At 39.7% G+C, this 27513-nt stretch overlaps 1 protein-coding gene across 2 annotated transcripts; it reads right to left on the minus strand.

Annotated features, from left to right (window-relative positions):
- Positions 1-171: 171 nt before the first annotated feature.
- ptdss2 (phosphatidylserine synthase 2) lies at positions 172-26361 on the minus strand. Of its 2 annotated transcripts, none has more exons than XM_067590375.1 (13): positions 25768-26361; positions 24894-25241; positions 21073-21174; positions 18871-18953; positions 15144-15211; positions 13459-13593; positions 12482-12532; positions 11840-11953; positions 10073-10191; positions 9635-9749; positions 8838-8983; positions 7425-7610; positions 172-3286 (listed from the first exon to the last, which is right to left on the minus strand). In XM_067590375.1, the coding sequence occupies exons 2-13, from the start codon at positions 25124-25126 to the stop codon at positions 3133-3135; spliced, it is 1506 nt and encodes a 501-aa protein (XP_067446476.1). In that variant the 5' UTR covers positions 25127-25241; positions 25768-26361; the 3' UTR covers positions 172-3132. The 2 variants fall into 2 exon arrangements, with proteins under 2 accessions (XP_067446476.1, XP_067446477.1); XM_067590376.1 differs by having other exon boundaries at positions 24894-25283.
- Positions 26362-27513: the final 1152 nt, after the last annotated feature.

A 27513-nucleotide genomic window follows, 5' to 3' on the forward strand; every position in this document is an offset into this window, starting at 1 on the left:
GCCTTCGCCTGCAGGGAGTAATTTATAATAGTCGAGACATATAGTATCATTGTGATATGAGGCCACCAGAACCACATTGGATGAAATACTGTAAGAAAATACCAACAGTTAGATTTTAGAAGATAAACTTTGCCAACTGATATGTTAATAATCCATCTGCGACTGTTGAAATTCAGGTTTTCGGTTGATTTTATTGAAAACATTATAAAATTATGTGGTGCAGCAGCATATTTCAGTTTTTATGATCTTTAACATGTTCACATTTACACAAACCAAGTTGAAAATGGCTTTTACAGCAAGTTACCAGTGATCACTGTCAAGGAGACATGACTGCACAGAGCAGACAGTAACAGAACATCTACCGCCCCCATGTGGCTGCAAGTCAAACTACACTGAACCCTAATAACACACCGTGGAAAAAGGTCCTGTTTTTTTACTCTTTTCTTTTTTTTTTGGCCCAATTTTAATTTCCTTCCACAGCTCATTTGTGATTTCAGTCTCACCGTTTTCTCACTGATTTTCAGAGCTGATGTGCAAATTCATGACCTGGCTTGGTTAAAATCTTTGACCAATCCAAGGCATGAACACTGTTACACTGAGAATCCCCAGCCCACGCTTTAAAAGCTTTCATTAAATAAAGGCGGTGGGAGGAGGGGAGGGGAGAGGGGGGTGGAGGGAATGTAGCAAACTTCCTGAACTTCTACTAAGTTCTCAAGCAACTGAATTATCACAGCACAGGATAAGCGATTACAAACTTGGACATATCAGCTACACATCGTTTCTACAGTTTTAAATTTGCACAGAAATCTCTGTATTCAAAAAAGAGGGTGAAATATGCAAACAGCCGGAATAAGCATGAGAATGAGCCTTGCAGAGATGACAAACCTGTCGATTTAGTGTCTGTGGTAAAATAAAAATGATAAATGATGAGACCCTCTGATTTGAACAGCAGATTCTGCTGGATTACATTCACAAGAAAATTACTATAGCATCATTAAACATCAGCCTAGTTTACAACTGGACAATTTTGGAGCTAGATTCATAGATGTCTACTTCGTCATCAACTATGTAGCCACTGGGACACAATGAATAACACACAGAAATGTACAACTGATCTCTGACAGCCACAAGACCTGAACAGGACACAGACTGAAGCTTTTTGGCGGGATTTTTTTTTTTTTTTTTTTTTTTTGGTTATTCATCTGGACGATGAAGAACAATGTCATCAAAACAAGGAATGAATGCAGATTTTTTTTTTCAATGTAAAGCCAATAATTTGTATCATTATGAGAAGTTTAGAACATTTAACAACTTTATATCTCACAAATCAAAACAACAAACCATTCATGTATTTAAACTGTAAAACATTCAATTTTATATCTGAATTCAAAGAGTTGGAGTCTCTAATTTTGGACATACGTTCATTACCTAAATTTGGTTTAAAAAAATCTAACTTCCTGGTGTCCTTTTTTCCTCTTGTAATATTAAGTACGCTGACCCCATTAGCTTTGGAACTCTGCTTGCTTTAGTTGAAATGAAAAAGAATCTAAATGAGGTTTAACAGCTGTTTGGGCGGCATTTATGGCTTTAGCAAGAATGAGATCTAAGCTTTGGCTGATTGCATGTGCAATATGGCAACCCCCACAGAGCTGGAAAGTTCGGTTCCCTTCCCAAACCAAACCACAACTGAACCTATAGCACCTCTCAAGATAGGACTAGTTCAGCTTATTCAGGCAACAAGGGAACATGACAGTTTAATAAAATTCAAGTTTAAAAAAAAACAAACCATTTGGCATAAAAGGGATTAGTTATTATTAAATTCACATTCCGATGTGACTGAATGAGCTGAACGAGCCCAGCTGTAGTTACAGTCCTGTTGGAACACCCAGATTTGTGCCGTTCGTTAAACGTCAGCCAACATGTCTCCTTTAGAAGGGAGCGCAGCTTTCTATCAGTGTGATTGTCGTGGATGTGTTCATTAGAGTGCTGCAGATTTCTCAGTTCCTCATTTCACAAAAAGGAACTTGAGTACAATCTAGTGTTCATTATCAATTTACCCTAAAGAAATGATGATAGTGATAACAAAACATCTACAAAAAGACACCAAAACTATATCCCATATATGTAGTATACTATCAGCAGTTAAATACCTAGAATATGGTACATCTTGATTTTTTTTTTTCTTTACAAACTTGTCGTTCTTTTCAAGAACAAAGCTAGAGAGGAGAGACCGGCTTTGGCCAGTTTTCCTCTTAGTGTCCGACTGAGCGAGGATCCCCAGCAGTGACAAGGACCTCGAGGCTCAGTGCTTCCTGGAATGAAAACCCTAAACTGTGAATGAAGAGCTGATATTGTCTCCCACTTGTAAACTACGTATCATGAACCTGGGACCAAACCTAACTAGAGAGCACTCTAAACTTTCTTAACTTGAAGCCTAAGGACTGTTCTTTTACCTGAACAGAAATGTGTTATTACTACCCAAGCAGCCCAACCAAAGTCCCAGGTTGATTTTGAAGATTGCATAGCAGGGGACAATAAACGGAATCACATCACACCTACAGAAACTCTTGCCACTGCTTCAAGCACTCTCCATTTTCTCATCTGGACTGATGTGACTGCACAACAAAGAATAAAGCATATTTACAGTGGAGGGCATGTTCCTGACACTTGTTTTCTAAGAAGTAGTGCAGCTGAGAAAATGGAAACTGCTGTCGATTATTGGTCAAGAGTCTTATCTGCTTCCCTGGTCACCTACCATCCCTCCCTCTATTACTCTTAAATTCATCATTTTCCCCTCATCACCCAACATCCAAAGCAAAGTATAAATAACACAAAATGTATCTTCTCCTGTGTATAATTCCCAAAATGTTCTTAAAAATAAAATGAGGTAAATCCCTGTAGTATGACAATAACTAGACAATGCAACCAATGAAAATGGCCCCTTCCACCCCTCGCCTCTGTATAATAACTACTTGGTTCATGTAGGCACAAGAACAGTCTAAACTGCACACATTGTAGATGTGTCCATCTGTAATCTTTTTGCCTCTACACGTGTCTTTGAATCACGATTCTCCTTCATTCTTTTCCCCGTTAAACCTCGTCCTTTTCCCCTTTCAGCCGCCGTGCTCCTCCTCAGGATTTCCTCTGCCGCAGCGTCTCCGAGCTGCCGTTCAGTTTGCTCCGTCCGGATGGGGTGGCTGTGCTGCCGTTGCCCACAGGGCGGTCCCAGTCCGAGGGAACTTCCTGTTTGCGTCGACGGGTCTCTTTGTAGCGTAGTGTGATGTCACTGTGAGAGGATGGAGGAAGAGCGGACAAACTATTAATATAACATCAGACACGGGAACGCTTTCCAAGCTAGTTTCTGTTCCACTAGCTGTGTTTTCTCAGGGCACTTCTTTCAAACATGTTCCTGAGGGGTTTTTTCCATTTCTGAGCTAAATCTGCTTTTGCACTGAATAACATTTTTACTTTTTATTTTACATGTATTCCTTTGTTACAAGTCAAAACCCACAGGTCACATGACACTTTGACAGGATCTCTGTAACTAAGACTCATGGGAGATGTTGTTTATTACCAACAAAACAATCATTATCTTATGAAATTCTACTATCCAGAACAGAATATGGTGATGATTTACAAAGACACTCTGTATGCAGAAACCCAGAGTGTTACAGGAGCACTGGACTTTATATACTTCACCAATTCAGATGAATTTAAAGAAGTACCTCTAGGTAAGGAAGCTGTTTTCATTGGGTTTCAGTTAGTTCATTTGCTGAAGTACAGTGACCCATAAACTAGGACTTAACACGAGAGCTGTTTCCTTTTGTTGAAATGGTGCTTTGATGCTGTTGATTACTGTCTTTTAAGTAAATGATAAACCACTTGGCTTTCTCTAACAGCTATGTATAAAAGCTTTTATACTATTTCTATTTTCATTATAATATGCATCATTGTGGAGGGAAGCCACAAGTCTTAAGTAGGTTGGCAACCCCCTGCCGTGCTGAAGATACTAAATTTAAATCAATTTAAAGGCCTAATGTGGGTACCTGTCAATATTATATTCAGGATTTGTCAATATTCAAATGCTGGTAATATAACATTCTGTGTCTCAGATAAAAAAGGCCAGTCTGAAACATCCCCTTAATACTCCCCTTGGCCTGCTGATGCTAATGCGGTTTCTTGAATGAGGGAGAGGAACATGACACACCTGAACCTGTACAACTGGGCCAAATAGTATTTGCATATCATTTTGTCAGTTTGTTTTAATCTGCTTAGAGTGGAGTTGGGTTAGCAGCAGCAACTTAGATCAGGTAGGCTCTCAATTGAATAATGGGATGCAAAACAAATTTCAGCAAAATATTCTGATAATAAATTAAAACACTTCCCCAGATGATCCTTTGTGGCAAAACCAGCCAATCTGTTACCAAAGAAGCCTAAAACTATATGCAAATACAATTTCTCCCAGGTTTGGAGAACTACAAAATATCATGCTTTTGTGCCAGTGCATTGTACTGTACGACTGGAGGGAGGTGCACCATGAGAAGTGGTGGGGCTTATCTGATTGGCTTTCATCAGATAACGGGCATTTCAGTTGGAGGAGCCGACATGCTGATTGGTGCATAAAGTGTGCCAACAGTTCCTGTTTGGTTCATTTACTGAGCCCTACTGTTTCCTATCACTTATCACTTACAGGGTACATCCCATGTCCCTTCAATTGCATCAACGTTTCCCTCACTTGTGTCCTTTCCTTTTGTCTTAGTCCCTCCCAAGGAAATAAGGAAATATGTTATTAGAGTAATGAGATGTCCTTTCCTCTGAAGCGTCACGTGACACAACGTCCGTTTTTGATGACGGCGGCAGCTGATCACTGCTGGATCAGCTGTCAGTTGGCTTTAAAGGTGCAGTGTGTAGAATTTAGTGGCGTCTAGTGGAACAGACTTGGCAGAAATGGAATTTAATATCCATAAGTATGTTTTAATAAGTGCATAATTACCTGAAAATAAGAGTTGTTGTGTTTTTGTTACCTTAGAATGAGCCTTTTTCTGTCTACATAGAGAGTGGGTCTCCTTCCAACGAGCCCGCCATGCTGCGCTGCCATGTTTCTACAGTAGCCCAGAAAGGACAAACCAAACACTAGCTTTAGAGTGGGCCTTCAGCGTTTTTCGTGAGTTTCGCAGCCACCGTAGGTTCTCTTACACACTTGGAAGGGGAGGGCGAGGGCGAGGGCGAGGGGGGCATTCAGTTGGTTGCAATCTGCAACTTCACCACTAGATGCCACTAAATCCTACACACTGGTCCTTTAACAGCTGAAGCAACTTTAGACAGAGTTTGTGTCTGCACACATGTACGCTGTGGTGACACTAATAAAGGTGCACCGTTATCACTGCCAGCAGCTGTTTTATCTCTGCAGCCTGTTACCTGTTTGACAAACACCTGTGCATGAATAAAAACCTGCATTCTGTATTTATACTGTGTCCTGCTCAGAGGCACATGAACCATTTCTACTGGCAGAATACGTTCATATTATTTATTAATTATTTGCATCTATATTTATTGATTTTCTGATTGTGAATTTATTATTTAATAACCCAGAATATGGTTAGGGTGCCTTTTGAACACTGAACATTATTTATTTGGCTAAATGTTTCAGGGAAAATGGAATTTATGTAACTCATATCAAACCTGACACTCAGGAATTTTCAGCCTCATGTGTGACTGAATGGAAATGACGATGGATGATGTAAAATACAGCCTACATGTGTTTAAAGCGTTTCTTGCTGACAGACAGACAGACTTTTCCTTACCTTAATTTTATCCATAATAAAAGTTAATGGGGGAAATAACATCATGAAAAGAAAAATCTTTCTAATAATGAAGAAAGTTGTTCTTTTGTTGTTTAGACCGACAGTTAACACAGATTTTTAACTAGATGATGAATCAAAAAAAACAAATTAAATATAAAACTTGAGAGTGATACTCTTGAGTTTAATGTGCAATCTGTCTCCACTCAGTGATGTTGGGATGTATCCGATCAGTCCAATCAGCTGCCAGTGTCCAATTAAGAACTGATAATAAGGGGGCGTGTCACCCGGTAAAAGACTTCCCTGAAGGTTGCTCTCGCGAATCGTCACTCATGGCTCCTCAGGTATGGATATAGATATAACAGAACGTCTTCAAGTTCAAGCAATGATCAAGGAGTGAGTAAAGATCAAATAAGGGACTTGGGATGTACTCATATAGTGTCAGCACAAGCTGGCTGTCTTCTCCTTTGCTTAACTAACTGCACTTCAGAATTAAAAAATAATACAGATGTGAAGGAAAATACTAAAAAATGAAGATGATAAAATCCACCACAGCAAAAAACAGAAAAGTGCCATGCGAGAGATGGATCCATGTAGAGTCTAGAGGATCCCAAAGATCCTCTGTGTAATTATGGATCCAAACAGTGATGTATTAAAAAGGAAACAAAACAAAATACAACATTACTGATGGAGGGAGCGGACGGGCCAAACGCTTCTCTCCCATACCTACCTCACTGGACATGGACATTACTGCTGAGCATGTGCAGGATGGAGTTTAGGGAAGTTTAGGGAAGGAGAAAAGGCGGGAAGACGGGGAGGCAGGGAGGGGGGGAAAAAACAGATGAGAAGCTTAACATGCTGGGGCAGGGCTACGCTTGACGAGAACACTACTCAACAGAAGGTGAGGAAGCAAAAGTAATCTAAAATCATATTGCTGCATGATGTCATGAGGAAGAACAAAATCAAAATATGGGACCACTGTGCGATCTTTTTTTTGTCCACTGGTCAAATGGCTAGTGAATGTTCAAATTTTACCAGCCACTCAATAGACTACCATTGTTTTTTTTGGCTGGTGCTAATTTTGTGGCCTGTACAGGAGCTGTGGCTGAAACCCAAGTTGAACGGGATCATGCGCATGTGAAGCCAACACCAATGAACTTCAATGGACTATTGTGATCAAACTGTACTTTTTACAATGCAACTGTGAACTGAGAACAATTGGCCATTCATTAAACTACAGAAGCTAGTGTTGGTGGACTGATTCCTGTATGTGCAAGGTTTCATTCAAAAAACATCTTTTTTTTTTTTTTTTTTTTTTTTGCTCAATCGCCTCTTCTTTTGTCTGCTCTACTTTGTTTTCTCCACTAAAAGAATAAACACAGTTAATCACACGGCTCTTATGCTCTCCTGTGATAAATCAGATGTGAATGTGATTTATTATCTTTGAGTGCAGACCATTTTTGTAATTTACCCATTTTTGCCAAAGGGTTATTTGCACCAAAATAAATTCTTTACCTGGATGAATACATAGTTTTATCATTTCTTTGAGGCATCCATGTCCTGTGTCTTTTGTACTCTGTCACTGACTTTCCCTCTGCCCAGTAACCCGCCTCCACTTCTTACCGGATGAAGAACCGCCACAGGGTCCAGGTGAAGATGAGGAGGATTCCTAAAAGCCAGCACTGCATGATGAAGAAGGGAATGGGCAGCATGATGGTGTTGGGGTCATACTTGACCACTATGAGGAACTCTGTCACTGTGATCGCCGCCACCAGCCACGCCTGCTGGCCGAGCTTCTTATGGAATTTCCTGACAAGAAGACAAAAAGGTGTTATTATGGAACAGTTAAAAATAACTGTGGAGAGGATCTCTTATGTTTATAGGTAAGCTCTTGATGTGGGCCAAACAAAATAAACATTATATCACTGTAAACTCAGCACTCAAGGTCAATGACTCTTATAATGGCATACATAAAAGTAACAGCCTTGAAGGCCACATGAAAGCAGCAGCGCTGTTATCCACATCAGTTAAGAAAAAGCTGCCTGAAGCAAACAGATATTCAGTAAATCAGTTTCTCACAAACGAACTGAAACCAATTCAATATGATGCAGTGTGTTTCACTGGATGAAGGGAGGCTTGAAACTTTCCTCACAGATTACTTGAAATAAATTACCAATACCGATGGAAATAATACAGAGATTTGTATATGGCTAGTATGTATCAGTATTCATGTGATTATGGTTGCTAAATATGGGGAGCATATTTGCTAAAAGCAGACTGTAAACAGAATTAATATGCAGATGAAAGTCATCTCCACTGCACAAAAAAAGGTGTTGTCAAATGTTAAATACAGTGCTGAATAGCATTTGCATATTTGTCAGACAAGCAGAAATGCTTGCTTTCAGTAGACGGATGTGATAAGAAGCTTACTTATTATCAGTCAGATAAATACACTCACTTCCTAAGCTGATCAGTTTGCCAACAAGAAGCTTACATGTAATGCATACTGGTTCATATAGGTATCATGGCACAGGTCTCTGCTGATTTCTCTCTCACTGGAAATATAGCAGTACAGACTGGATGTCCATACACGGTAACTGTCAGAAAAATGGCTCTTTACAGGATGGCTACCAATAATCTATGGGGTTTATCGGTACTTTTAGAGCATGTTTTTGACCAATTAAATACGTTTGCTACCAGTTGTGCAACAGGTTCATTTATTCCTTCACTATTGTATCGCTTATCATCTACTTTTCTGGCTGAAAATGTAGCACAGCTTTCCATTCTGACATGTACAAAAGTCAGCAGCAAACACTTATAATAAAGTATAATAAACTTGAGTAATAGCTACAGCACAACTACATGAATTTCAGCAATATCTTTATTCAATACAACATACTGTGGTATGGATCACTGTTCCAGGTGTTGTATGGTAAGTGTTACTCACTCTATTTGTACACATGATCAGCCTATAAACCTAAAAAAAAAAAACCCCGGCGCCACCCAACAGCCTCACTCCATGTCGTTGCTACTCACGGGTCGTCCATGAAATCGTAGATCTCCCTCATGGCTACGCCTCCGACATTGACAAAAAACACCAGGCGGAGCAGCACCAGGTAGTGTTCAGGGGGCATCCACAGCACAAACTTCAGGTAGAAGGTGTTCAGCTCTGCCAGGAGGAACTGAAAATGATGAGTAAAGACAGAGATAGCAGTGAGAATTCATCACCTGATTACTTTTTCAATTTATCAATTGATCATTTACTCGATAAAATGTCATAAACAATGACCAATGTCCACATCGCACATTGTCTTAAAATAGCTTATACTGTGTGACAAAGAGTCATAAAAGCCATAAATGCTCACTTTACAATGATAAGATAGAGAGAGAAAATAGCTAATCTTATCATTGACTACACTGAGTCATTTTAGTCAACTACTTCTTTGAGCACTATATACACTAAAGACTTTGTGATAAACATTAAATCATTTCAGCGGTCAAATATTATGACACAAAGAAGAAAAAAGGGAATAAGTATGGTGACAAGAAGAGGAACTATTTTATCTCATGCTATACCTTTTTTTCTGTTAAGCCATCTGTAACTTTTGTTTTCAAAACTTCTATATAATAAAGTTTTCTTGCTTGTAAATACTAATAGAACTAAGCTACTGTGAGAAGTTTAAGAAATAGACTTTAGATGAGGTAATGTAAATTATGTGGAGGATGTGTATGACTAAGGTATGTGTACACTGTTTAATATTTTTCATTGTGTTGTCCCCGTGAAAAAGTCCTCTTGAAAGGTTAACTTAAGTAGAGACAGGTTTATTTCTCACCATAAAGATGATGCCTAACACAGCAAGCCAGCGACGAAGGTTGGAAGCAGGCTTCCACTCGAACTTCACCCAGCTGTACGGTGTGAACTGAAAGGCTATACGCTTTATCTTCCCCCTGAGAGAGACACGGCAGAGACGTAGTTAGAAACACAGCAATGTTGGTACTTCTGCAGCTAAAGGCAATACCATCCCAACATGAGCAGTTTTACCTTCCATATATCTGTCAAACAATATGTGGAGGATACCAGTTATTGAAACAGAACAAAAAAAAAAGCATCACATGGTCTTTAACCAAAAATGTTAATCATTCATTGAGATTTTGTGAATTCAATACTTCTGTAAAAGTAGAGGTCTTTCTCCAATGATAAGTTTATCTGATTTTGGAAAGAACAGGAGATGTAAGCTGCAGGTTGTTGCAGTTGCAGTGTGAAGTCGTACTTGTATGTGGGAATGTTCCACAGGCCCTGCCACTGGTAGGGCTTCATTGACAACCAGGCCAACGTCTTCATGCCACAGTAGATCCCCAGACCGTTACACACCAACACATCCATGATCCACTGCAGAGAGAAAAAAAAAGCATAATTTTATCTAAGGGTAATAGGGCATACACAAATGTTTTATTTGTTATATTAGATCTTTTCTAAGCACTTTGTACGCTTCATTAACATCTGCCTGACGCTGTTTTTAGTAGAGCTGCTAGTTGATTAATGGAGTCAATCGACAGAAAATTAATCTGCAATGATTAATAATTCAACATGTAGGTCAAAATATTTGATGGTTTCAGGTCAATCTTTTCATGAACAGTTTACTGCCTCCCCTTGTCTTGCATTATAGTAAAATGAATATCTGGCTTTTGGACTGTTGGTCAGACAAACAAGCTGATAACGTCACCTTGACTTCTAGGAAACTGTGACAGACCAACCATCAGAAGATACATTTTTTAAAAATCATTGGAAGATTCATCAATAATGAAAATAATCAGTTGCAGCCTTAGTATTTAACAAATTTCCATCACAGTTTCACTCAACTTTAACCTGAAAAGTGGTGTGATGACCTATAATAAAATATGGGTGTGCACTAGGGCCTTTAAATTAATAGTAGATACTTACATTTTATGGTGTATAAACTCCATATGTTGATAGACATGATAGATTATATTTTTGTATTGTAATCCATATTTACTGTAGATAAGCAATAACCTAGTTTGTCTAACAACTGTTAAGTAACTGCCCTTACAATCAATTGACACAGCCTACTTTAAGTGTTTTTACAGTCAACAGTTTATCTTTATATGATGCCCCAGTTTTTGTTTGTTTACATTCTATGACATTGCTGTAATGCTTTCTATTGCTGTTTACAAGGTTTACGGTCACTTTTGACCACCTAGTTTCCACACTGGTATCACTGAAGTTTCTTACCATAAAATAATTGAGCATTTAATTGTTACCATAAATCTCAACAGCAGAAATGAAACAGCTTTAATTATGCACCAGAGGGCATTCTGGGCCAGGATATGACTGAATTTCAGTGCTTCCTCATCTCCTAATGCAGAACACTGCTCCACATTTTGCCCTTTTACCAGTTACTGCACTGCAGAGAAACAGCTCAGGATTACAGTGACCTTCACAAACCTGAACAAGGGGGATGAGTTTCTATGGTTTTTTTAGGTTTATTTTTTACTGGTATGCTACATTTCGTGTATGTCTGTTCACTCCTTATTTTGAGGAACCTGAAAACATGCCAGATTCTTTCTATTTATATCAGTTATTCAGTGGAAGACACTGAGGATGTACACACAGTGAGGTGCGGACTAGTGTGAGCTTCAATGCAAGTCAGTCAAAATGTCACACAACTCTTCATCAGATGAAGGCAAGATAGCCAAAAATGCAACATCTCAACCTGTGTTATGTGTCTAAAAAACAGAATCATCAATTATTTTACTGGTCTTGAATTAACAAACTTTATTTTATCTTCACATTATAAGGAGTATGAGGATTTCTCAACTTCCTGTTTATATATTCATTCTTTTACATACTGAGGAGCTTTAAAAATCAACATTTTTAATCTTATTTGTTTTAAGGGCAACACCTGTTGATGATTACACCGTCCCACTGCAAACCACCCCAGCATAAAAAAATACTGGCATGATAACACGAGGTAATCTGAAAGCAAGCAAAGGATAAGAGCAGTAATATTTATACATACGTGGTCCCACCAGCACTCTGAGAAGTTAGGTAACTGGTGCTCCAGGCTGTATTCCAGGAACTCAAACATGACACTGATTATCATACACATCCACCAATCCCGAATCATCAGCGTCTGAGGAGGAAAACAGAGCGGGGGGGGAGGATGAGTAAGAGGTGTGGAGTGGGAGGAGGTCAGCGAGATATCACAGGAAGAGATTTAACACTGTTCAGTGCGGCAAATGCAACACGGCAAGACTGGTGCTGTAAACATCCCACCCAAACATTCATTTACCTAGCATGTAAAAGTGCAAACCAAGCAAAACCGAACAGTAACATTTAAATACAGCACTGTGTTTCACAGACGCCTGCTTATTTTCCAGTAAATAAATCATAGATTTTATCAGGACAATTGTAATAACATATCAGTTAGTGTTTGCAGTCTTATTTTCATCACAGCAACACAAGCTCTTCCTTTTATCCAGTGCATTTAACTGCTTCCCTGATATGTAAACTATATATTTTTTTTTCTTTTGATTGGGCAGCTGAAATAATGATGACCCATTCCAACAGTCTTTTTGCCATTTAATGTCTGATTAAGGCCAGTCAATTAGTGCATCCTGGTGTATTCATTTGCGTTCAGTTAGGCAATTAGCATTGATACCTTGATATACCATCCCAGGAAGTGAGCTGGAACAAAGCCATCCATCTTGTCCTGTAAAGAAAAACCAACATGTTATTTTTAACACCTTGTTCTCTTTACAATAATACTAAAAAACATGTTATGATGTTATGATCCACTAAAGTTAGGTGCGATACGACATGAATAAATCCCTGTTTCTGTTATCTTCGCCACCATCTTGACTGTACAGATCTGACGGATATCTGCACTAGAGTGCACTCTTCTAGTTTTATATGTCATTTACTGTTACCTACAAGGTTGAAAAGGGGTTCAAACTGATTTTTTTTTATAGTTTTGTGGAGGAAGTGGTGATGCTGAAAGCAGGCCAATGGTAGAGATGGGCTCTGGGTCATGACGGCAGCTGCAGACCGCCTCCCCAGGAGGAAAGAAGGCCTGGTTCTACTGACGGGCTTTAATCTGCACCAGACACAGGCCTCTGGAGCCAGTTAACACACAGCCACACCAAATGTCTGTGTGTGTGTGTGTGTGTGTGTGTGTGTGTGTGTGTGTGTGTGTGTGTGTGTGTGTGTGTGAGAAAGAGAAAAAAAAAACTGAGACAGAAAATAGAAAGAGGCAGGGAGGGAGAAATCACATCAAATGCTGAATGAGTGTGTGTGAATGAATGTGAGAAAGGAACAGAAAGAGGAGAAAGAGGATTCTCTTAAATTTCACATGAACACAGAGGACTGTGTACAGACAGCCACGCAATTTGTGATCTGGGTCATTTCCTTATTAGTAATAATTGAGGGCAAAGCTTGTCATAATATAAATAGCTTTAAACGTTCAGCAGGAGAAAGTTACTTGTCACTGTGCAGCCAGTTACTAGCAAAATATCACACCTCTCAGATAATATGTTTTAAACTAAATGACATATATGTTTCCCAAATGAAATGGAGCGAGAAAAACCTTAAAAACCAAACAGACAAGGTGCACAGATAAAATAAAATTAACAGTCTCACCCAGATGTTATGAAAGGGGTCGGTGGTGTTGCCTGGGTCGTACATGAGGCAGTTTCCTCCATAGTCGCGCTCGGGGAGGGGCACCCCGAGCTTGGGGTCGATGTACTTCATGAACTGCCGCCCATCATGCACCGTCTGGATAACAGGGGTTGAATTAAAAAAAAGAAAAAGCAACATTAGCACTTATTCTAACTGAAAAAAGAGCTTTATAGAGACACAGAGCTGCAATGAGACTATCATTATAGAACACTGACAAATTCATGAAAGAAAAACGTATTCAAGTGCACCGTTGTTATAGTTACAAGTCATAATTAATGGCTAAAGGTGATACATAAAAGGTTAAGACAACTGAGATCCAAAAATAATAATGTTGAAGAATCTTGATTATTACCTAGAATCACAATTTCAACCATAAAAGGCACCACTATGATGACTCCTACAAAAAGGGATTTTGTTGTTATACTTTTGTTTACGCTGCATATTGCTTTTACAATGTTATTTAAAAAAACAAAACAAAAAAACATATGCTTTAAGTCACAGATAGAAAAATCTCTTTAATCAGTTTAAAATATATATCATATATTAGTTAAACTGAGCTCCTCCATAACATACTTCACTTTCAATACAGTGAGTTTTCCTCTTTTTTTCCCATCAACACACAACAAAACTGTTCTGGAAGCTTTTCCCAAGTGACATTTTTTATTTTATTATTTAAAAAGGCAGATGGCTTCAGTATTTGAACTTTTTTTTTTTTTTTTTTTAACAGTGTCCAAACAAGAACGTACAGTTTGCCGGTGGTAAAGTGTTATGTAAAAGGCAGCTATTTCTGCTGAGAGTCTGATTCTGTGAGACATTTTAATTAAACTGGGAGAGAGTAGAGAGGCTTCCAGGGTTTCAGATGTAGGAGGATGACATCAGAAAAGTACCAGAGATTGGAAAGAAAACTCTGAACAAAATCCCTGATTTTGGCTAGTTTGAAGATGCCCGTATTGACTCCACCACGTGATATTTCAGGATGGAGCTGCTTTGCTTTGGTTTCTGGACACTACAGGATACACAATTTAAATCAGGACCGATTTGCAAATCGCTATAGGAATCGTGAATTAAAATGAAAGTTGAATGTTATAGAGATTACTGTCATACAGATCCAAATGAAACTAAAGATCTGCAACAAATTCTACAACCAAAGATTCATACTTTTAGACAAAAGAAAGAATCTATATATATCTTTTACAAAGCCAAATGATTACTATTAGTTGATAGTGATGGTTTGTTATCATCAAGTCCTACAAATTGTATAAATGTACAATCATAGAAATATCCATCGGGTTTCATTCAATACTGAGGACTAGGAAGGAATATGAGGAGTGCTACCACTTTGTTTTAAGAGATATTTTGAGGCTAATTCTGCAGTGATAAAGGTCCGTTTGAATGTCTAGAAGAATGAGAGCTTCTATATTGATGACTTCTGCGTTACCAAAACGGTTCACAAAAGAAAGATGTACATGCAAACATGCGATGTAATCAAATATAACTGATGTACACTGTATGAATATGCACGTGTCTCGTGATTTTACCTTCTCTCATGTATTTGTATGTGCGTATGTTGCTGTATGTGTGCATCTTTAAATATTTGAATGCAGGTTTTTAGCCCATCAAGGCATTAATATCATCAGCACACCCACTTGGAACAGGATGAAGATGAGGAACAGCTCGTAGACGACTGTGACACAAAGCCAGAACCGCCAGTAAGCTGCAGGGAAAGAGAGAGAGAGAGAGAGAGAGAAAGTAACGGTCAGAGTTACGCTGCACACTCTTCACTCCTAAAAAAATAAACAGAGAACAGAGTTGTTGTTTTTTTTTTACAGGTTCCAGATCAAAGATTATGTTCATATTATGCAGTCTGACAATGTGAGTGATGCTCCATTATGTGTCTCTCTCTCTGTCATAGACAAACCTTCCTAACAATCCTAACTGCACCTATAGATACCTCTAGCTGTTTCTGTACCCTTCCTTTGTTTTACAAGCATTTGGCTTTCAACGCACTGAAAATCATAGCGGTGGGTAAGTTAACTTCTATGTTAACTGCCCTGACTTTGACATTCGGTCTTCACACTGAAGCCCTTAATTTACAGGAAATAAATGGGTAGCGTGTGTTTTGACATTTAGGAACAGGAATACATGAGGGACTCGGGGTGCGGGTGTTTGATTTAGTGCCAAATCATGATTATGAGATGTAAAATGAAAACAAATTAAATGAAGTAATAAAATAGAGAATCAGTCAGAAGAACCTGGTTTCCATTAAAGTTAAACTTCATCAGTAGATAAAAAAAATGAAGTGGAAGGATTACTTCCACAGCCTAAAGCTACTGTAAGATACTGTAATGAATGTCTCACACAAGAATGAAGCTATTGTTTTTAAATTCAACCGTTACTATAACTGTAATCCCTTTTGAATTCATGTGTGTGAGCTCAGTTTGCTGTGAGGATATACATCTGAAAACCCCTCTGGGTCTTTTCCTTGGATACAAACCTGTGGAGTTTCAACTCGACTGCAACCAGGTGAACAACAATGGAACCTACTTGTCTGGCTCAACAGGTCAGGGAGTATGACGCAGTCACAAAATACACACACACACACACACACACACACACACATAAAACACCCCCTTTGTCTTTCAGACCACAAAAGGAGGGGTCAAGAAGGCACAAGAAATGCAGCAACAGCGGCTCGAATTCTTGCCCGGCCACTTCACGCCTTCGAAGACTGCAAATATTCTATGTGTGTTTCCATGCACGCTGTCCTCCACACCCTGTTATTGTAGTTCCTTCCTTCCTTTCTCTCAGGATTTAGTGAGGAACAAGTTGCGTGAGGGATGAGATGTAAGTGTACTCTGCATGAATTTCCTGGTTAAAAACATAAATAGCCAATTACTAAGAACTGCACTGTTTACATAGAGGCATCCTTTCATACTGAATGGGAGATTTAAAAAAAAAAAAAAAAAAGGTGCCACAGTTAAGCTAATGCACTCACCAAATATATCACCATGTAAACAGTTTCATTAAGTCTGTAAAATTATATAAAACTATAACTATAAAAACATACTGTGGCTGAGGCCCTTATCGAAAGCAAGTGACAATAAAACTCTTGAGCAAATAAAGAAGCACTTTCAATAATGATGCGGACTTTATATCAACTATTAGGACATAAATCCAACTGTAACAGCACTTCTTCTGCATCCAGACACCGTGCAGTTGTTATTTATTTTATAGATCTATAACAACACAGCGAGCAGTCAATATATGTTTATGAACAATACACGATCCTATAAAGTCTTCAGCAGCACTCCTAGTCAGTGTTTGAGGAAAACTCTGATGTGTACGTTTACGGGATAATAACCAACAAATTATATGGTCGCTTTTTCTCACTATGATTCCCTGCAGCTGTCCTTCAAACCCACCAGCTACCAGTTTCCTCTCTTTCCTCCTTTTACCATTTGGATGCCCAGATTCATGCAAATATCAAAGATGTTTAAAAATACATTTGTGTGGCATTTACAGAGCAGCTATCTATCTTTTTTTTAATTGGTTACATAAATAACAAAGCACCGAGCTCTTTAGCTGAAACCCTGTGGTTGCCGTCTTTACCTAGAATTTAAATATTGAGGCATTTAATTAGAGCTGTAAACAAACACCTGCATCAGAGGTGTTATGGAGTTATGTTGCTCGGTTACTAGACAGTTCTCAGTAGCCATTACATAATAACAGGTAAAACAAACTTGCTTAATGTAAATTTGTCTCAATCTCTTGGATCTCTTGGATTGATAGGGGTTGCTGTGGAGGAGGATTAAGATCATAAGGAACATTTTTTTGATGTGTTTGATGTCACTTTTCTGAATTTAAACAGCAGCTAAAATACGAGTGGGAGAAATGAGCGGGTTGGGAACGTCATGTTAGAGTGAGTGCGTGATTTTACTGATTAAGCTATTCACTGAGAATTACAGTCCTGTCTGGGCTTCTGTTTGTTGTTGTTTATCTTGTTTTCTAAAAGGGATTTGATTAGATCTAAGCCATGCCAGGAAAAACACCCCACCTGCTTTCAAGACACTATGGATTCTTCATTTATTCATATGCCTCCTTTATTTGGACAATTACATTCAGTGAGCCATTGATTCCCAGCACTCAGAGGATCTATATATCATATTAAAAACCAAGATGAGATTCTCAAATGTTGCTATTGATCGATATAGTGATAACTGCTCTCAGGTTCTCTCACTCATCTGCACAGGAAGGGAAAGGGAAAAACAGTGTGCCGTTAAAACATCAGCCTCAACACCTGGGATTCTCCTGATGATAGCACGCTATATGAACAGCAGCAAGTTCCTGTCGATTACTATCTCTTATGTTTCATTGCTTATATTTGTAAACAAGTGCTTCAGTGATGAGGAGGATGTTCATAGATGCATCCCGTTATGCTTCAGAATGGCACTGCAAGAGCTTGACTGACTCATATTCTTCATGTGATATTTAACCTGCATTGCCATCCCTTCAGTTTCTTTGACATTTTATCCGTTACTGAACAAACGATGAGATGAGAGAGGCCGCTGGAGGATAACTGGATAGACAGGCGGGACATGACGTTGGGAGGGTGGGCGTGTCATAATGAATCATAGCTCTGTGCCACTAAAAGTTGAAGATTGATTGATGGGTGGATGTCATGATATTATTGGTTGAAATAAGAATAAAAAAAGAATCAGCAGTACTCGATAACTTTAAGGTATCGACCGAAATAACTCAGTACCAAGCAGCATCGAAGCTCCTCCAAGTCAAATGACACCTGTATTGGATCCTTGCTGAACCCAGATGTAGAAAAAAATGACTATTTGTATGGTTTTGCTAGCAGCCAATCACTGCAAGCATTCTTTGATTTAATGCGACGTGTGACTGGCCAACTACAGCAGCAGCCACATCCCATACAGTTTGTAGCGATAATGCTATATTGTACAGTTTTGTACAGTTATTTAATAAATATTTCAATAATTTCAACACTTTCAAAATGTATTTGTGTAAAAATAATTTGGATGGGGAGGAGTGGTGGCATTTTACGCGACTGAATGATTCCATTCACACGATGGGTATCGAATGACGTAGAAGAGAAAAAGGTATTGTACTGTTGTTTCGTACTGTTGATTTAAGCAGCCGCAAACTGCTTAAATAAGCCGCTGAAACTATGAGTCACATAATGTTGTTTATGGGGAAAATGGGATTTTTACTTCCTGAACCAGGAGTGTCCAAAATAGCTCCTCCCACTTTGCAACTCTATCATAGAGACGCACAGGAAACAAGAGAAGAAGAAAGAAAGGGGGATATTTGTTCATGTTTGTTTTTACGCAATAACTGTACTCATCTTACCTGGATGTGGTCTTGTGAAGGGTCCATCTTTGGCTTGTGTCACTCCAAAACAGAGGAACACCAGGATACTGGCCACAATCCCCCTACGAGAGCACAAATCAGAAAAAACGTCTACGTTACACTATTGATTCAAATAATAAGTCTCTAATGGACTTAAAACCCTTGTCTAATCTCAAAGATCTATGATGCGAGTACAAAGAGCAGAGAGGCAGCAGCCACCTTACTACAATTCCCCACTGTGTTTGCTTAGTGATGAGACCGTCTTGCAGCTGCTGGTGTGAGATTGTGTTGCTTCTGATCCCTGTTGTGTTTAACTCTTGAAAACAAGACGAGGTCGCTGCTCTGAACTTACAAATTAACAGGGTAGGATTAGACACTGGACACACGACGGGATTAAAGCTCGTGCTCGCCAACGAGTGTGGGAGCGTGACTGTAAATGACTGACTGATTGATTGTGTGAAAGTGTGTGGGTTTGGGAACATAAATATGTGTCAAAGTGAGGGCGGATGTATGTGTGTGTGTTAGTGAGCTGGTGAGAGTGAGTAAATGGCCCAGATAACAATGTTTCAAATGGAATTGGTGTATTAAACAGTGTAGAAATGAGTAAGTGATTGAGACGTTGTGTGTGTGTGTGTGTGTGTGTGTGTGTGCTCTCTGCTGCCAGGAAGAAGCTCTAGCGTCTTTATCCCCCACGAGCCAGTCTGCGCTGACTGCAGCAAATCCTGTTAAGAACTGTCCCACAATCCCTCACAAGCACACAAACACAACCTACAATCACTCTCTGTGTCACACACACACACACACACACACACACACGGCCCTTGGAAACGTATAATATCATAAGACTTAAGTTAAGATTCTCTTTTTTTTTCTCTCTACACTTTCAGTTCACATGAGACGTTACACAAAGCAGGCCTTTTCCTGCGTTAAGTAAGCTTCCGAACACTCGTCGAAGCCGAGTTTAGAGTTTGGCAGAACAGAGAGGAGCTCAGTGCTCAGGTGGCTGTCATCAGACCAGTGTGAATCAACTCCTGACCGACACCATGAGGTCAATTCAGCCCGAGCGAGCAAGCCAAAGACAGCCAGAATATTAATATTTAAAAGATATCTGGGCTCCGGAATAACTTTTCCACTGGTAGCACCAGTGACCAGCAACCACACGTACTGCGTTAGCCGCTGTTGTTCAAAGTAGTACTTTTTTCTTCTTCACTGGCTCAGTCGGTGTCTCCCTGCCTGCACTTTCATAATCAGCTACGTCTCAGTTGGAACCTCTCATTGGCTTTCCCTCCGCACCAGCCTCCTCCTCTCTCTCTCTCCCGAAATCCCATATCCTGATATAGGTCATTTCATACCTATATGAGCTACTGCACAACCCCAAAGTACTCAGCATGCTGTGCCTCTTTCTTTGGTCATAAGACACTAAAAAGACAAGCTGGATTACACCTCTATCATCTTGCTTTCATCAAAGTCTGCATGCTTCAGTTAATTAATTGTACAAGGTTGCGTGTTTTCTCTGTGCTCAAAGAGTAAAGCTTCAAACACATTTACCGAATCTTAATCTGATCAAATTGTAACCTGATATTCATGCTCTTCTTTTCATGGTCATCAGGGTTTTTTTTTTCTCCCCAGCTCCAAACAGCTACATGTGGCCTTGAAAAAAAAAAAAAAAGAGGGCCAGCTGGGCTCAAGGTGAATGCTGCTGACGAAGAAAGTGATTCGACTGATGATGATGAGGGTTTTGTACTGCAAACGTGTTGCGGCGACTGTGTGGCTTAATGCCAAATGGTGTTAAAGGTGAGATCAACATCGGTGTGCTCATTTGCTGGTTTTCATTATGTGACCTATTCATTGAGTGACAATGTGACATGACCCACAACAAATAGACAAACACACGCACTGCTGCCTTTTCCCCCACATCTCACACACAAAGAGGCAAATCGTTCGTGCCTCTTTAATAAAACATGTCACCGGATGGACAGAATGATACTTGAAGAGAAGACAAAATTAGGATAAACACTGAGTTAATAGTAGTTTGGATTACTAATGAAATAGGTAAAAGAAACTGCTACCAATATGACAGTTCTGCAGTCCAATAACAAGACTCGTGTGGATTACATGAAGTGTTTTTGGAGCTGGCTGTTGTGTCCTGTGTGGTTCTGGTTGTAGAGACAGTTGGGGAAGTGATGAGCACAAACAACTGACCTCTTAGTATTGTAGGCCGTGTCCTGTGGGGTTTCTTCCAACAGTGTGACGTAGACCAGAGCACAGGTCAGAATGAAGAGCACTGTCACAGTATGGGCTCGCCTGTAGAGACAGAGAGACAGAGAGAGAGAGGAGAGTGATATTAATACCATTTGCAAAGAGAAAAAAATACAATAAAAGCCTGTAGAGAGAGAAAAATCTGCTGATGCTATCTGATGTTGCAGAGGGAGAAAAGTTGAGCAACATCACTGCACTGTCATTTGAACCCTGTTCACATTGGTGGTTAGTTTAGAAGGTGAATAAACATCCTGTGCTTGTGAAGAAAGAAACTTCACAACCTTCTGAAATGAGGAATCCGTAAGATTTTCTGAGTCAGTTTGATATTTTCTTTTAGTTGTGTATTCATTTTCTGCCTTAGGCCTGTAAAAAAAAAAAAAATCATGGTGTAGGACTAATAACATATACTTCAATGACGTTTAAGGCTATGACATTAGCTACAGGCTCATATATATCCTACCGGACGGCAGGGAGAAAGCAAACTTTGGCCTTTGTTGTACAACAGTTTCAACAATAGCGGTCCAGATATTCATCCGTGCTATCTGTGATTTATCGTAACTCAGAGGGCAAAGTTTTATTTATCAACATGCTGATATGAGTCACATGAACATACAGTTTGTAATGTCAGATCGATCAGATGGCAAGTGGCATCGGCCATTACAAATAGTGATGTATGTAAACTTTTTATTACTCTCTGGTGAACTATGTTGCTCAATTATATCTTTTCTGTACTGCAGTTTGGTGTTAGAGCAACATATACATCAACACTGATATATCTACCTATTACTAAGACATCAATTTGCGGTGACTTCTAATTGTTTCAATTAATGTAGGCTTAGTAAATCATTTAAAAGTAGGGTAATTAGAGGAATGAGGAAAAGGAATATTTTTTAAACAATAAGTTTAATAAAGAATAAAGATGTTTTCCGTCAGACGAGGGGGGAAACTGAAATAATGAAGTCAAATTTGCTGGCGATTTCAGTGTAGATGTGCGTTAGTCAGCTTGTTTTTCTGCCCCTTGTGACCAAAAATCGATTAACGCAGCTTTTCACAATAAAAACAGTGAGCGTGGTTTATTCCTCTCAGCTTATCAAACTGGCAAAAGCTGTGTAAACACGACACCATGTGCCCGAGCATTCTCAGTAACGTGTGACACAGAGTTTCTCTCCAGAGATCGGTAATACACTCACGGCATTGTTTATGAATTAAATACACCGGCCATGCTCCCTGTCGGTATGGAAAATGTCGTCCGATGCAACAATGCAGCTCTTTTATGTGTTTTCGGACAAAAATAGACATCTATAGCACAGAGGCAGAAGCTATACATGGCTGCAGCCAGGGGGACATGTTGATAAAACAACACCAGTCTTATCATTTAAAGTGCTTATTATTGGTAAGTATAACAATGGTTTAAAACACTTTTTTTCCATATTGAGGTTGCTATTGCCGCTCTTCAAACTAAAGACCACCCCCTGCCAGCCTTTTGGCTCAGAGTCTGAGTGATGGAGACGGCACACCGGGTGTCATTAGCATTTTCTCCCCCATTCCACCTCCTTATCCAACCTGTTTCACAGGAGACACGGGGGAAGGCTTGGCGTCTCTCTCACCTGACAACCACACACCACTGGGAATGAAAAGATGCAACGGAAATACCAACCCGGTGCGACTGAGAGACAGGCTAAACTCACAGGTGGAGAATCAAGATTAAATGAGCTGATGGTTGACAGTCTTATGACCGTTACAGCCATATACAGAAATAGCCTAATGTCCAATATGATTTAGTCTTGAGGCGGACAGCAGGGTTGAGACAGGCTTGTCAAATACAATTTGTGACTTAACTGAACCAAATAATATGAGTTCACTCGATACAACATACTCGATTGTGGCCGTTTCATGTGTTTGACCACAGCAGCCTCTGGTTTCTATGATCCAAGTTTGTTAAATTCATGAGCCTTGTGACACTTTTATAAAATTAAATACTGTTGGGAGCACTATGTTCTTATGAGTGCAATCACTACCCCAACTTAGGTTCTTCTCTTTCAATAAAATCTAAAAATAAACCTTCTCTAAGACATTGCCAGTAGTCTAAACGTTGAAAACAATCTCAGTAGTTTCTTAGAACTGAAATGTGTGCGCAGAAATGCTATTTGGGGAAATAGCAAAAGTGGTGTCACAGCATAAAATTCTGTCACATCTGTCTAAGGTCTATAGGGCTATCTGAAGTCTATCAAAGCTATTTCAGTTTTCTCAGGAAAAAAAAAACACTTCCCTAATTCCAATCTGAGGCAGGTTGCACGACAGTTTCTTACAACAACATCCAGGGGAAGCTGCGAACGTCACCAGAGAGTTCTTTAGTATATCTGTAATACTCCCACAACACAGTGCTCCTATACTGACTCCATAATCAGACATATGACTATTTCACTGCCATTTCCTCTATTTGAATGCCGGTGTGTGGTTTCATTACCGCAAAGCTTCTAGCTTTAGGAAAAAAAAAAAAAATCCCCATTATGGTTTTTATAATGCGATAAAAAAAAGGAACCAACTAATGTGAATTTCTAGTGAAATCAGACAGGAAACACTGAGATGCTACATATTCTCATTCTTTTTTTTTTGTTCTCAATGTGTTTCATGGATGCATTAGTTGCCCATAAAGACAAAGCACGCCATATGATTCACAATGGCCACGAGTCTCCAAGTTGACCACAAAGTAAATAGCTACATTCATTATCAGTTCTCCATTATAACTAAACTGGGAGTGCCAACCAACCACTGTGAGAACAAATTCCTCCACACAAAATCACAAGCGAGTGTTACCATGGGCGGTTTGTGTCCGAACTGAGCTATCCTTTCATGAAAAGCAACCGTTTAAGAGAGGTGCTGATGTGACTTAGTGGTCGTTTTTGGCGGGTTGAATCACAGTAATGACAAATTCTCATTAAGGTTTCGCTGCCAGAGATATTGGATATCTTAGCAGATCCTTACCGCTCCTCGCTTTCTACACAAAGCAGAGCTGAGAAACACACACACACAAAGGCACAGTCAGGCATAAATACTGCTGGAGCGACAGGTTGAGAGGCAGCGGCAGCAATAAATTAAGGAAGGCTGCAGAGGAGAATGTCACTTTTCCAGACTAGCCTCATGCTCTCACATGACAGCACCTGCATCCTGCACATTTCAACACGCTGCATCTGTGTGCGTGTGTACTTGTGTCAGTAGGTGCATGCACAACTGACTCCTCCAGTTCACTGCATGAGCAAAATATCCGCTCTGACTTCAACTCTGTCGTGGATCTCTTTCTGCTGAAGGTGCAGGTAGGCATATTAGCTTTTGGCTTGTCAACAACAAGCTCTGAGCTTGAATCTGCAATGTAAGCATCCATGGCAGCAAGGCAAACATTAGCAGAGCACCTTAAAAACTGACACCTTGTGGAGTAAGCATCTGTGATTCCTTGCTATCATTTTGCATTTGAATAATTAAACCAAAACCTCCTTTCAGCTCGACTTACTATATACTGTAACGCACATTTAAAGATGTCGATCAAGGTGACAGTACTTGTTATAATTAATGGAGGTCACTTGGGCCTGTCTTTCAGTTCACCTTGAAACCTATAACACACCCTGCTGTTACCAAACACATGCCTCTTATTGCGCTGTAGGTATTTTCTTGTTGGCACTGACAAAACAACACCATCACACTTCAGACGCTGCAGTGTCCAGGATTTGACATTTACATTATAGTTGACATTGCCAGAGAGCACTCACCAGAAAAAGGTGTTGGTCCCGTCGTCGTAGACTTCGGACTCGGTGTTTCGCCGGTGCAGGCTCTCCCTGGATGTCTGCTTCATCACCTTGGCTTTGATCGGTGCGCTCTGATCCGGACAGCGCGGCTCCACTGGGCCGTTGTTGACCTGCTCGGCGGCGCATGCGGCGCTGGCACACTTGCCGGCTGCGTTGACCGCGGCCACGCCGCTTTTCTTCGACTCCTGCTTGGTCATGTCTTCACCGACCAACCGTCCAGGGTGAGATAAAATATGCGGTTTGGTTTAACCTCGGGCTGTGTTCCCCTGTACTGTCATCCGCGTCAGCCCCACCCAAGTGGCTGTCAACATCCTGGGGTGGTCGGAGGACATGAACGTTACTTATTACACGATACTAGAGAGGAGAGAATAACCAGAAATTCACGTCCTGCGATTGCTTTAGCTGCTGGCTGTTTAACACCGCCCAGCACAATACAGTACAGTGTAGTATATGCATGCAGACGAGACAGACATGTAGCTAAGACTTCTCTGACCGCCTACTTATGCCAACGCATTTCTGCAAAAACAAGCGTGGCAAGACTGTCACGCGTCAAACAATGGCGACGACTTTTTGACAGCACCACTCTCGGGATATTAACTTGATCAGATAGTGAACAAATCACAGTCTCTCAGCTTGGCTAACTGCGTTAGCTATTTATAGCAGGCTTTCTTTTGACTATTTGACCTTGCTAACAAGGCTAAATCAACAAGCTCGTTAACAATAAACTGACGCAAAACCATCATTACTCAAGCCAGTGCTTTATCTGTTTGTCACAAATAACCTTTATGTTAGGTACTAGGAACGGTGTTGCCGTTAAATTTAAGCTAACATTACTTACCAACTGAATTTATGGGATTACCAGTCCGGGTGAGTTAACGAGCTACTGAGGCTACATCAGTACAAACGATTGAAATCCGTTTTGTAAGTAGAAAGGAAACCAAATTGGCGGTAAACTGTGCCACACACCGCCTGGAGACTGTCTCTACTGTGGAAACAATCACACAGACCGCTCCAAACCATAGTCTACAGTGTTCACATGGGCATGGATGGCGTCGATTCTGTTAAGCAGAAGTAAAGAGGAAAGCATCCGGTCATTCACTCTTCAAAATAATGTTACTTTAATGGGATGTGATTTTATTTTTAAACCTAAAACTTTAAATCTGAAGTCGTACTCTTGATACTTTCTGTCAGCCTGACCTATCTGGTGGGTCTACCAGATCATCCGTAGCAGACAGACTGTGCTTTGATTGTAAGAGCTGATGAGTTGTTGTTTAAGTTTTAAAACCATGCAGTAACTGTCGATGACATATGAGAAACGTCACCACAGTGCGCCGTTTGTAAAATTGTAAAGACATGCATCATGCTACCAAAAGCCCAACAAGATGTTTTGACTAATTTGTATGTCGTCACTTCCGTTTATCTACGCATCGGGAATTCAAGGTAATAATAATAATAATAATAATAATAATAATAATAATAATAATAATAATAAAGGCTATAAATTGCAACTAATGGCTCTATTAATTAGTTAAATTGATTCATCGATCATATAGATCAGTGGTTCTCGAACTTTTTCACATCAAGGACCCCCAAACTGACACAAATTAGACCATGAACTCCCATCTGATAAGGTTTTTGCTTTTAGATGTTTTATTACAGAACGTCTATGAAACAAATAACCAAAATAGTAATACATTCTGTCATTGTGTTATTTATGGATGGAATTATAGTGAAAATAAATTATTCTCCTTTTTGCGGGGAACCACCTCAAGGACCCCTGGGAGTCCTGGGTCCCACTTTGAGAACCACTGGGCTAGATGAAATGCAGCTTTTGGTTTGCCAGTTTGGACAAAATCCTTTCGGCTGTGTTTTTTTTTTTTCTTTTTCTTTTTCTTCTTCTTTTTTAAATCTTATAAATGTTGGTAATCCATTGATAAATGCTAAGATGGTTCTTTCTTTGTAATAAGCCATCATGTCAGCAGTGATTCATGAGGCATTAATTTAGGTTTATATTTAAACAACAATCCATCACGTCAGAAGTTCCACTGAATATAAATTGGCAAGTTTCATGCTGGAGAAGGATAACAACCAGACACACAGATTTCTATCATCACCTGGAAACCTAAATGTCTTTCTGTAATGTTTTTAGTAGATGATCGTTCAAACTAATGGAGCCATTAGTAACAAGTTATTTTTAGAACTTACAAGTTCTTGTGTATAGTACTGTAGTTACATAATTTATTAGCTTAAAAAACCTAGAAATTCAAACAATGTGGTTATTTTGTGTAAGAAGCAGAATATCTCATTTCTATCAGTGAGTGTGGTGTAAACTCACCCTAACGGTCCCCAACAGCTTTACTTGCCCACAGATGAAGCAATCTGAAAACCTTAGCCTCACTCTGATCAACAACAACTATTACAGAAGCTTTTTAAAAGCTTTTCGAACAGACACTGTTGGGCAATCATACCCTTTGCTTAGACTGCATCGCCATCTTTGGCTTGTCAAAGATCCATTCAGAAAATTCTCCTCAAGACTTAATTTTCTGCTGGGAAAATCCCTCAGCTGACAACACATGGCAAAAAA

Source organism: Thunnus thynnus, chromosome 5 (genome assembly GCF_963924715.1).
Source record: "Thunnus thynnus chromosome 5, fThuThy2.1, whole genome shotgun sequence".
In the NCBI taxonomy this organism is placed as follows: domain Eukaryota; kingdom Metazoa; phylum Chordata; class Actinopteri; order Scombriformes; family Scombridae; genus Thunnus; species Thunnus thynnus.